The sequence below is a fragment of the Atta cephalotes genome (genome assembly GCF_000143395.1).
Source record: "Atta cephalotes unplaced genomic scaffold scaffold00001, whole genome shotgun sequence".
NCBI lineage: Eukaryota > Metazoa > Arthropoda > Insecta > Hymenoptera > Formicidae > Atta > Atta cephalotes.
In genome coordinates, this window is record NW_012130065.1 from 9,185,714 (window position 1) to 9,198,601 (window position 12,888).

General features: G+C 31.6%; 5 protein-coding genes across 5 annotated transcripts in view; 3 read left to right on the forward strand and 2 right to left on the reverse strand.

Annotated features, from left to right (window-relative positions):
• The first annotated feature begins 589 nt into the window (after positions 1 to 589).
• Positions 590 to 1,844, forward strand: LOC105626301. Its single transcript, XM_012207606.1, has 3 exons — positions 590 to 718; positions 790 to 1,009; positions 1,573 to 1,844. The coding sequence occupies exons 1-3, from the start codon at positions 590 to 592 to the stop codon at positions 1,842 to 1,844; spliced, it is 621 nt and encodes a 206-aa protein (XP_012062996.1).
• A 754-nt stretch (positions 1,845 to 2,598) lies between these two features.
• LOC105626290 (heparanase-like) lies at positions 2,599 to 5,606 on the forward strand. The gene is made up of 6 exons (XM_012207595.1): positions 2,599 to 2,671; positions 3,345 to 3,658; positions 3,804 to 4,050; positions 4,236 to 4,595; positions 4,904 to 5,345; positions 5,438 to 5,606. Exons 1-6 carry the CDS (start codon positions 2,599 to 2,601, stop codon positions 5,604 to 5,606), a joined length of 1,605 nt encoding a protein of 534 aa, XP_012062985.1.
• An 808-nt stretch (positions 5,607 to 6,414) lies between these two features.
• Positions 6,415 to 8,834, reverse strand: LOC105626312. Its single transcript, XM_012207616.1, has 3 exons — positions 8,550 to 8,834; positions 7,143 to 7,445; positions 6,415 to 6,939 (listed from the first exon to the last, which is right to left on the reverse strand). The coding sequence occupies exons 1-3, from the start codon at positions 8,832 to 8,834 to the stop codon at positions 6,415 to 6,417; spliced, it is 1,113 nt and encodes a 370-aa protein (XP_012063006.1).
• A 970-nt stretch (positions 8,835 to 9,804) lies between these two features.
• LOC105626323 (tektin-3-like) lies at positions 9,805 to 12,674 on the forward strand. Its single transcript, XM_012207628.1, has 9 exons — positions 9,805 to 9,813; positions 10,054 to 10,208; positions 10,363 to 10,614; positions 10,948 to 11,180; positions 11,318 to 11,427; positions 11,488 to 11,636; positions 11,833 to 12,055; positions 12,251 to 12,405; positions 12,464 to 12,674. Exons 1-9 carry the CDS (start codon positions 9,805 to 9,807, stop codon positions 12,672 to 12,674), a joined length of 1,497 nt encoding a protein of 498 aa, XP_012063018.1.
• Positions 12,675 to 12,733: 59 nt separating this feature from the next.
• Positions 12,734 to 12,888, reverse strand: part of LOC105618512 (glycerol-3-phosphate acyltransferase 1, mitochondrial) — a 22,967-nt gene continuing 22,812 nt past the window's right edge. Inside the window, exon 13 of the mRNA XM_012200048.1 lies at positions 12,734 to 12,737. Within this exon, the coding sequence (XP_012055438.1) occupies positions 12,734 to 12,737 (4 nt within the window). The remainder of the gene's footprint in view (positions 12,738 to 12,888) is intronic.

The window sequence follows — 12,888 nt, forward strand, 5'->3', positions numbered from 1 at the left end:
CATTGACAAAATACGACATCATAGGCGAGAATAAGTGATACCTAATGCCTACGAAAAAAACACATGTGTGATATAATCGTTATACAAAGTTAATTTATCTCTCTCGTATTTTGTAAATTATAATACTCGCGTGCAACAGTTCGTCATATACAGAATATATAATTGTGAAATATTACAAAATGATACTTTTTCAATTTTATTTTTTCATCTGTCTTTATCTTCAAAAATATAAGAGATTATATCTAAAAAAAAGATAAAGCAATAAATTTTTTTTGCTGCTAAAAATATCGACTGCATTGTTTTCTGCAAACATGAAATAAACAAAAATTAGTGAGTTTCTCGGAATTAAGGCCATAAAAAAATTAATCTGTATTGTAATGAATTTGACAAGGTATCTGATGGTATCTCAATATCATGAAAAAAACACTACACATCTCGTGTAACTTTTAACTGTCTGATCGATTTACATATTCGAATATACATATATCGTAAAAATTCGCCAGTATGTTGAAACAATAATTGTAAAATGCGATAAATTGCACATCATAGTTATAACGGCGCTCGACTTGTATATATGTAAAATAAAAAGATGGGATATTATTGCGCTTGGGGAGACGCGAAGAAGAAGGGCAGCTCCGAGGAGGAGGGTTATGAAAATCGTATCACTGACATTGGAGAAAAGAGAAGAAGATGCATTTCGAATACCTATGGAGAAGCTGTAAGCGAAGCATGAAAATAAATAGTGCATGGATAATGTATAAGCCATAGAATAATGTTAATCATTTAAAGCCGCTCGTTCCGGCTCCACCAATCTCGGATGATACCGATCGACAATTCTGGGCGGAAGATGAGCTGAGCAGTTCAGAGTCACGGCAGAGATTAACTGCAAAGAGGAAGCGTCGGCATAGTGTTTCGTACAGGAACCGCGCCGCGAACAAGAGTCGATCCCGTACTTCCCGTCCCTCGAATTCCAGCTCTGATTCGATTCACGCTGAGACCTCAGCTAAAGGTAAACTTCAGTGTATCTCTCTTTTATACGTTTTATTTTTCATTGACATGCGTTGTGTCGAAGACGATCGAAAGCTATACATACAGTAGTCTGATAATCGCTAACTAATAACCCACCAAGTAAACACCAATGAACAATAACATAATATCAATGTTATAATTTCATATTGAACGATATAGTTTTTAATGTTTTATGTGTGTGTTATAATTATACTGTTTTGTGAATGAATTATAACTAAATTACTTTGATATTATTACTTGATGTTTCCCTTATAAAAGTCAATAATAGTTACTTTACTTTTAATACTCAAAATAAATTATTAATTGGTCAATATTAATATTAAATTTCTATAAGAGTTAACTAGGACATCAGTATAATAATATTTTTTATAATATAAATATAATATATGTAGTATGTAACAGTTATATGATGACAATTATAATATTGATATAATGTTATTGCAAATTGGAGTTTACTAGGATACTTTTAATACACTTGTAACATAATTTCTTAACATTATACTGGACAAGCACACTCATTTTTGAATGTATAATTATTTGTAGTTTGCAGAATACGAAAACGTTGGTTGAATCCTAAAATAGAGAAATTACAATCAAGAAAAGCATCATACATCAATACTGAGGAAACTGCTTGCACAGTGAACAAAGTAATCTCTTCAGAACATCAGGCATCTACTTCTAGCTCGCGCTTCGAGAATCATGAATCATTCTTGTGGCGAGAAAATCATTGTGAACAAGCAGATAACACATTACGAAATGTTAAGAAAGTCCGTCTGAAAAAAACACGTGGTCCACCTAAATCTAAACCGAAATAAAACTACAATGTTCTAGTGATCATCATAACTAGAAAATTTCTTCATAGAAAAGTTGTGTATATATGTTTCACTTCACCATTATAATGCATACTGCTGCATAAAAGCTGCATGAAATTAACAAAGTTAAATGTAAAAGTATATAAATACTTTAAATAATTAAATACCTAATAATAATACTGTCATGTTAACAGAATATATATATATATATATGTGTATTATTTTCGTTGTCATGCATTTATATAAAGATTTTTTATTTTTTATATAAAATAATCTTTAATGTATACTAATCCACACTGAGAAAAAATCAAATTTCAATAAATAATTATTTGAATACTAATATAACATTTATTTACATTTTAAAAGTTATTTATTAAAATATTTGCTAAATAAAAAATATAATAGTTAAATTAATAGTTATTGTATTAAATAAATATATTTAGTAAATATTCAACTGGCACTATTTAAATAAATATTTATTAAAATTGAATACATTTTCTTTTCTTACATTTTTTTTTTTAGTGCCGATTTTGAATGACTAAATTCATTCATAGTTTTTATCGCGCTCGTTTCGATACTCTCGATTGTTCTCGCGACGCTAAGCGGAAGCAGAAAGCAAGACGAGGAGCGTTCAATTGTTGATGCGCAAAAAGAGTGGCGAATCCGCGTGTGACATTTGCGACCATTTGAGACTGATTTGAGACAGTCGTTCTAGTTTTCTAGGCTCCTGTTAGACTTGGGAATCTTCTCGACGACGATGAGTTATTTCGTAAGCAATGACTGGAGCAAGGGCCGGTATCAGGAATTGAGCGATTCGCGTGTACGTGGTGGTAAGTTGGAACTTCGGACATATGTATTTGAAGAGAGATGCGAGATGAATGTACGACTCGTCTTTGCTTGCTTCGCTTCACTGATCACTTCTTCTAAAATATTGTATCAATTATCGCATATTATGTTCTATTTTTCTCAGTGTTACGTCGCCGACAATAGCTGCTAATGACCATCTTTCCGCCATATTTGCCGGGAAATTCGCGTCACATGGTCATGTTTCAAACGTATATATAATATATACATTTGATGTAACATTTTATAGCTGTCTTCATTAAATTTATTTTAATTGCAAAAGAATCAATTATCTATCTCAGAATTATAAAACAATAAAAAATATAAGAAAAATATCAAACAAATAATTAGATCACAAATTAGAAACTAATTTAAGCATCAACAACAAAAAAATAAAAATTAGTTTTTCAAACCATTAGACAATGTTTTGACTTACAATCTTCAGCTAAATTAAAAAATTATTTAATGACATTTTCTTGCGATTTTATAAAATTAAAAATACAATATTTTGTAAGAGTGTAAAATTCTTTGTAATATATTAAAACTATTCAAAAGTTATACACATGTTGCATATAACTTTTTTATTTCTTAACATATTTTTTAACTTAACATAACCTTTTTTATTATTAAATGAATCTTGACATGTTCTTTCTATAACAGGCCCAGCTTTTCGTTCTATACTTTGTTGTACTGCATTGGCTCTATGCTCAATGCTGTTGATTCTCTCATTATGGAGCTCCAATATCCAAGTTCCAATCCGCCTCTATGTATTCCATTTTGACAGACAGCAGCCTGTATTACACATTGTTTCCGACAAGTTCTTGTCGTTCGGTCTCGATACATCCTTACTTCGAAGAATGAATGAGTTACCTGTTGGACAACAGAAATTTATCAATTTGGCCCATCACTTAAGTCCTGCTTATGTCAGAGTGGGTGGAACCTCTGCGGATTGTCTGACATTTGTTCAGGATCAGGTTGGTTTGCAAAATATAATATTCTTTATAAGTAACACATTTGTCACGCAAACTTATTTACTTTTCCTACTTATTTCAAAATTATAGAATAATTTATTGTTATAAAACTGCTTGTTTAATCTTAATGTTTTAATACATGATTCAGATGGAACAAAACTCATCCGAGAAGATCCTTAGTCCTGTGGATGGCCAGGATATCAGCAACTTTACTATCTCCGGCGCGGATTTGCTTGCTATCTATGATTTTACAGTGAAGTCAGAGTTACGAATGATCTTTGATCTAAATGTATTGCTCAGAAATCTAAATGGATCTTGGAATAACAGCAACGCACAAGAGATTATCGCATTCACTAAGACTCAAGGCATGATGTTAGATTGGCAATTGGGAAATGGTAAGTAACTATATAAATGTGAAAAATCAACATATGATTAACATACAAATATTAAATTAACAATGAAGAAATTTTAATTGTTTGATGATATCAGTATAAATATTAAGTTATCATAAAGTATGTATACATAAATAGAATTATATGCGCATGTAGTTCCTAATATTTATATTCGACAATGTTTTTAGAACCAAATTCCTTTAAACACGTATTCAATGTGACAATTCCTGCGACCAAACTTGCGAAGGATTACGATCATTTAAGGCAATTGCTAAACGAAGCAGGATACGTCGACAGCATTCTCGTTGGACCAGAAGTTAATCATGTCGGAGATTCTAATGAGATGGGAGAACTGTATGTCAAGGCATTTTTAAGTAGTCAGAAGAATACTGTGAATTATGTCACTTGGCATCAATATTATCTGAATGGACGAGAGGCTAAAGTCAATGATTTCGTGACACCTTCCACGTTCAACTGGTTACCAGCGCAAATCAATTCTATGAGACAATTTATTGCCGAGTCGGGGAAAGATGTTTCTATGTGGCTGTGTATGTATCTTACATTAATTAAAATATTGGATATTACATTAAAGTATCACTTTTCCGCTTTCAACTTTATTCTTGAAAAATTATTTTTCTAAATCATAATACTATTTGTACGTACATAAATCTCTAATATTTTTTCTTTAAAACTACAAATCTTCCGATTTTAATCCATCTTTCTAAATGTCTAATGTTTATATGTAATCTTTTTAAGAGATTCTATATTTTATAGATTCTTAGGATAGATTTCTTAACAAAGAACATATTATTGTATAGTACAAAGACTGCATTCAATAAAAAAATTTAATTTATAGCCGAGACCAGCACTGCATTTGGCGGAGGTGCACCCGAATTGTCCGACAGATTCGTAGCCGGATTTTTATGGTTGGATAAATTGGGATACAGCGCTAGCGCGGGATTAGACGTCGTTACAAGACAATCATTATTCGGCGGGAATTATGCTATGGTATCACCGAATCTCACACCCAACCCTGACTGGTGGGTCAGCGTCTTTTACAAGCAATTTGTTTCGGAAAAGGTTTTGAAATTGTCAAGGCCCGACAATTTTGGCTGCGTACGATTGTACGCGCATTGCACGTCGAAAAATGCGCTGATTTCCAGAGTACCGGCTGTCACAGTCTACGGAATGAATATAGATAAAACTGCGGCCTACGTACATATTCCGGAATTGTTTGTCCAAAACAGTAAAACCATGATTTCATATTACTCTCTAACCGCTGATCATTTGCAGTCGAGGTATGTATAAAATGATGAATAAAATTCTATAATAATAATCAAACGAATATTAAGCCGAATGAATAATAAATTGAGTTATATTTGTTTTGCAGTGAGATAAAGCTGAACGGCGAAGCTGAGGCGCTAAAACTGCGACCGAATGGTGATTTGCCGCCATTTCGACCTGTGATATTAAATCCTTCGAATCCCGTATTATTACCACCATATTCTATGGTGTTTATGATAATTCATGGTACCAATGTTCCTGCATGTTCGGCATGAATAAGTTTTTAAAAAAGGCGACAAGTCGATTTTACAGGACATTTATATTGTATATATTTCTTATACATTATATTAAACATTATATTTATATTATAACTTATGTTACTTTTTTACAAACTCTTATTAACAAGGAAGCTTATATAGATATCAGAACCGTTTACAGAAGGCGCGAGGCCATAGTAGAAATTTATTTGTCTATTGTATAACAGTTCTCAATATACATCTCTGCTTTTTTCTATCATTTCTAATATAATATACATTGCCTGTTAGAAATAGTAACAAGCAACATTGTAACTGTATGTAATTTCACCGTTCATGTGACTATACAATTTCTTTTTCTATTGCGTATTATATAATATATTTCTGTTTAAAAGAACACTTATTGTTCATATTTTTATTTAATGATATATATTGTGCTATCTTCATTCGAAGGATTTTTTATTCTTTTCATAAAGACTGAACACTAAAATAACAGTTCATAACCATTGTATCATACAAACAGCAAACTCACTATAGCGAACAATTATAAATATCGAAAGTAATATTATACAAAGGAATGATATTTATACATCAAGCGAAAGTTCATAATGAAAGTTCGTAATGAGACTAGTATTATCATCACTACTCAATCCTTTCTCGGTTTTTGTGAAAACATGTAACACTCAAATTAGAGACATTAAACGTTCAAGATAATAATCATCATCGTGAACAATCGACATGATCTTATCTGATAATAGATTTCGCAAGAGTATTCAATACCTATAATTGCATTATAAGTTCCATTATTATTATTATTATTATTATTATTCTACTCCGCGCTGGAAATCGTGATAGTTTTCCCCTTAGGATCATCGAATCTGTCCATCGTGCGGATATCCATGATCATGATGAGCGCCCATATCATAATCAAGCCCAGTATTACGGTCACGAATATCCCCGTCCAAATTGGTATACTGGTAAAACCGACGCAGTCATACGCATCGCTAAACGTCGCATCTTTGTGATCGACCTGTACTTGCATATCCATGATATTTAAGAATGTAGTACCGTCCGTGAAGGTGGTTTTCGGTGAGCAATGATAAGAGAAACCGAATGGAAAGGAAATGTCTCGCCTGGTAGATAGATTATCAACTCCATTGGTCGTCTCGTAATTCACTCTATTCAACGTGTAGTAGCCGGCGCTTTTGACCTCGAAGAAAAAGTCGAGCGTCAGACTGCCGATGATCTGATCGGTGAGTTTGATAGTTAATATCACTACGCTGTCATTGCTCTTACGAGACGACATTCCGGTGACTTTAGATTGAATAAGCTGCACTTCCGGCTTGTCAGATATCTGCAATGGCACAACACTTTTTTTGTATTACCTTTAATTTTGCCTTCCTAAATTAATTGACATCGAATAAGTTCATGTTTTTTGTAAATTCCTTCTCTTTTATCATTTAATACATAAATTATAAAGAGAAAGTCTTAAAACCATTTGAGAAATTTGCTTTAAAATTTCTTAAGCAATATTAATATTTTATTAATATTATTTACTTTGAGTATCAATGGTTGAGCGGAATACAATAGAACATTGTCTGTTTTTATCTTGAACTCTGAAGTAGAATTGTCCGCAAGCGCTTCTCTTTTTATTCGCTCAGTGTAGCTGTAACGACACTGTTTTCCAGTAAGTGCTATGCATCCGTTCGAATCGATGTCCTTGAGGATCATGTTCAACTCATGATCAATAACTTCTATTTTTTTCTGTTTTTCTTTATAGATCTTTTGGAAGATCTCGTCGGGCGAATCGACACACGGGAAATAAAATATTTTGGAACCATTAGTGGCATTTGACAGCACCTGCAACATTTGTACATTTATAACAACTTCATTTTATGATTTCTGAAAGATTTTCTAAAAAAAATAATTGATGTATCTGTTTTTAATTTTAAATTTCTGTATGTTTTTCATTTGGATGCAAGTGTTATTTTTTGTTATTTCTTTGAATATCAAGAAATATTTGTGTTGACTTGTATCACTAGATAAAAAGCACTCAAACATAATATATTAACAGACATACGATTGCAGGATGGAAAATATTTGTAAATTATAATAAAACAAACTAAAAGTCTTATTGCTATTAGATATTTAAGTTTAGGAATTTCTTCCTGTGTTTAGGAATTTCTTCTTTTATTTTGAAATTATAACAAATATATTTCTAGAAGATTCACAGGAGAAGAAAAGAATGCACAAGAATATAATTCTAAACTGTCATTATTGATAATACGTTAAAACATACGCAGAATGGAAAAACATGTAGATCATAGCGAACAAACTAAATAGTCTTATTACCATTAAATATACAAATTTGGGGATATTTTCTTGTATATCTTTCATCTTTAAATTATAACAAATGTATATCCATAATCTAGAGAAAGAAGAAAGGTATATAAGAAATGAGAAAGATAACAAATTAAAACTTATGACAATAGTATTGCAACACTTTTTATCAAAATTCTCAGTTCCACTTTTATGTTGATTTAGTGTGTTGTTTCTGTTGGAAGTAGAGACTTTGTGAATTGAAGTGGAAAGAGTACAACATATTTCTATCAACTTATTTTGGTTCAACATTGCTTTAAATGTGAGTGAATGCTTTAGAGGAGACTGTACACTAGACTAATGTGAACCAGATGCAATCGAAATTCAAGATTTCTTTCCACCGTTATCTTTTCCTATATTCCTTCTTAAAACCCAATTCCACAACTCACTGTTAAGTCTTCAACAGTTCCGAGGTTTAATTTATTCATTGCCTTTCCAATTCTAGAATTGAAAAGAGATGAGAAACAAATTGAACCTCGGTTAAACATTAATCAAGTTAATGAGTTATGAAATTGGACCTAAGACTTTCTGATAAGCTTCTCTTTTGTAGCCACAGATAGCCAGGAAGGGGCAAAAAGAACTAACCTTGCTATTCCGCAGATCCTCGACACATAGCTCCTCAACGACGACCACTGGCTCGGTAACATTCAACTGCGACAGACTCTTTTCAAATTCGTCGGAAGTCAGCTTCTGCAACGGACTCGACGGCACCATTCTGTATGTCGCATCATAGTCGGACGAATCATGATCGTGGGAGCACCAGATCACAGCGGGCGTGCAAGCGAAAGCGAAGGCAAGCTGATAGACGGCGAACATTGCGAAAAATGACACGCGGACCATATTGCTCGGCTTTCCCGTGCCTCTCGTCATTCTGGAAATCGAGTTAAGGCCGGGTCAAACAAACGCGAATTCACGCTGAACCGTACGCACAGTAACTGATTCAATGGAGCAGAAGGCACTCCGAAAACACCTGACTGTTACCTCGTGACGCCGATTCGCATCACGTGACCGATGCACTTCCGGATTTCGAAAAAGACCCGCCCCGCCTAGATGAGAACGTCGAAGTGATCGAAATTATCAAGAAAAAAAGAGAAAATATTCTTATTATTATATATGTATTATTACTTTTACTGTTATTGTAATTACTGTTATTCAAGACAATATTATAAAGGGCATACACTATATTTACACAAGATATTAGAAGCGAACAATATATAGATTTATTAAATTTATTGTTATTGTTATTATTATTATTTTACTTGATTATTTTAGAATGGTATTGCATTTTCAAAATCACTTGAGAAAAAAAGGAAAATATTCTTGTTATGTTGGTGTGTATATATTATTGTATGTGTGTATGTTGATTATATTATTTTTTTGTGTGCACATTAATTGTATTATTAACTCTTATTTGTTGTGTATTCACACTTAATAAAGTAAAAATTTATTATTATACTATTTTTGTTGTACTATTTTATTGTTATTATTATTATTCTTAGTTTTGGAATAGATATTGCGTTTTCAGAATCATTCGAGAAAAAAAAGGAGAAAAAAGAAAATGTTTTTTTATATATATTATTATTATTATTATATTATTATTTTATTATTTCATTTGGTTACTTTCATGATAGAAGTTATTTCGGAACATGATGCAAGTAGACATGTCTTCGGAGTAGGCATTGCGTTTTCAAAATCATTCGAGATTTGATTTACTTCAAGTTAATCATATTTCGAGATTGCGTTGAATTGTTATTTCTTCTTCGGAAAAACGTAGAAAAAGCTTACGAAATTTATTGTAATCATGGTCAACGTTAAAACTGAGAAAAAGACTGAAACTGTTATGTACTCCGTAAATATTATTATTAAATATTATTATTATTATATATTATTATATCGTATTGAAGTTTTAACGATTCTGTCAATTTCATATTAATCAGATATATTCATATTAAAATATAGGAAATTATGACAGCGATTTTATTTAATATGTATGCAAAAACATTCGAGGAGCAAATCAATCTATTGGGATTTTCAATTAATGCCATATTTATTCATTTCTTATTACTTAAATATCTATTATTATGTCTAGCAACTTCAACCATGGAGTACAGTCGGCGTTTCACCATGTATGGAGCAAGTCGCAGGTCCTCCGATTCCAACCAGAGTTGGAGAATTTTACAAGACTCCAAGGCCGCATCCTTGGCGACCTACTTTGGGATACGAGGTCATAGAGATGGCTCCCTTGTGAGTAATTCACTATAGTTTTAACATTCACTGAACTGCATAAACTCCAATTTAAAAAAGTAAAAGAGGAATAAAATCCAATTTAAAGGTTTACGCTATTTTTAACATAAAAAATGAAAATTAATTTTTTTTATTCAAATTATTCGTAACTTAGGCCTGCACAGCCAATAACGAATCTACTGGTGGATGCTTGTCGCACGTCACATGGATTGGCGGCAGAGTCACTGAAATTTCCAAATTTGGTGACCGGTTTTGATCGCAATCCTTCGCACGCAGCACGTGCTGCGCTTTACACGCGATACACTCCATGTGATTGGTTACAGAATGAAATCAAACTCTACAATGAAGCGAATGCGAATAGATATTATTCTGGAAAATTGTGCAAGAACAATGCAGACTTAATGCGGTAGGAATACATTTTTAAGATTCGAGTCGATGTTTCTTTTAAATCAAATTATTATTAATTGTTAATTATTAATTGTTTTACTTTTGCATTAGAGCAAAGTCTACCCTTAAAGTTTTTCATTTGTTGTTATATTTGATATATTTAATTCTATAAAATTATAAAATAATTTATAAAAAGATTAAGAACTTGTTTACAGAAAGTTATTCAATACATAGAAATGTCATTATAACTAATTTAATTATCCCAGTTATCTTAAAAATTATTCGTTAATAAATTATATTTATGATTTAAATGTATTTCTTGAAATATATTGTTGCTGTATATTTATTTCAGAGAAGTAGATGAAAAGATAAAAGAAGGACAAATAGAGAGTGGTCGAAAACTCGGGGAAAGAATCACAGATGTTACTTTCTGGCGGAATGAAGTGGCATCAGAATTGGAAAGATTAATCGTAGAAAACGGTAAAATGCAGGACAGTCGTCGCAAATTGCAAACCGTGATCCAAATTCTTGAAGGACAGTTACATATTGCGCAAGAATGTCTTTATCACCGGGAATCGAGAAAAGGTTCTTCATTTTTTGATATTATATAATAAAGAAACTTGATATTGAGATTAAAAATAAGCAATCATTGTAAAAAAATGGAAGAATATTTTAGAATTGCATCACCTAAGAAGGCTTAATTAATTAATTAATATTGATAGGCATTGATTTGGTACATGATGAGGTCGAAAAAGCTCTACTAAAAGAAGTTGAAATAGTGAGAAATTCTGAGAAAAAATTGAAACAGATCATGGATAGATGTATTAATCAGGTATGTCATATGTTTATCGATAGTATCAACCTTGAAGACTCGCTTTATAATATTTTTCAGTTAACAAATGGTAGAGCTGTGCAGCATCAGCTACAGATTGATATACAAAACAAAGAAACAGCCCTGGGAATTGATAACGTGTGTCATCAAATGAACAATTTTACTCGAGGTCTGCAATATTACGGTGGTATAGAAAGATATGATTCCAGGTAATTATGAAAGCTTTCATTTATAATAATACTATTTTGAGAGAAAAAGAAAAACTATAAAATGAAATTTTTTCATATAAATTCATATAATATTTGTATAATAACATAATTTATTCTATTAAGCAAGATATATTATTTGTTCTTCATACACCTTATTTCTCTACTGATTGGAGCTATAACAACTATGTTTATGCAGTATTATTACGCCTGAATTTTGGACAGAAGCGACAAATAGTATAGTGAAGAAATCGAAATCGGAACGAACAAAATCGCATCAATTACGAAATGATATTGACAATGTTATAAATGCGATAGTCCACGAAATAAGCGAAGCTTGGGCTAAAACCAATCAAGCGCTGGATAGACGAGTTGCTGAAATGTTGGAAGCGAAAGAAAAATTACAAACGCACTTACACAAGGTAACATTTTTGTTAAAAAAAACTGGGATGTAAGATCATAGTGAGAGTGTGTAAATTTTTATCAATATTATAAACAATGTGAAAAATTCAGAAAACATCTAAAAAATATTTGAAAGATTGTAAAATTTTCATAACATTCTTCTTGTTTAAATCTTATGCACAAGATTCAATATTGTCTGTATATGGACATTTTAGATTCAGAAAGAGATTTTTGACGTCGAAAAGAGTACAGCATTAATACAAAAGACTATCGCCGATAAAAGTCCAGTATTAAAAGTAGCGCATACGCGACTGGAGGCCAGGACGCATCGTCCAAACAATGAATTATGCAAGGATGATGCTCAATTCAGGTTTGTTAAAATCATTTACATATCACTATTCAGATAATAATATTTGCGTGCTTCATAGGCTGAACAAAGAAGTAGAGGATATTAATAAAATAGTGTATGATTTGAATATGAAACTGCAACAATCTGAGACGCAACATCAGCAACTTTTGCGCACGAGATCTAATCTGGAAAGTAATTTAAAATCTAAGATAGATGCACTGTTCATTGACAGAGAAAAGTGCATGGGACTCAGAAGGAGTTGTCCGATTTCGTCGATTGTGAAATACTGAAGAAGTTAGATTGTAGTGCACATAAAGTTTTTACAAATTTTATGATACAGGCTATATATTCATCTTTCGTTAAAAAGTTTTTGCAAGATATACGAAGCAAGATGTTAAATTAATAGAAAAAGAAAAATTATTAATAAATATATATATATATATATATATATATATATATATATACACTATAATTATTTTAATTTTTAAAGTTAAAATAACTAAT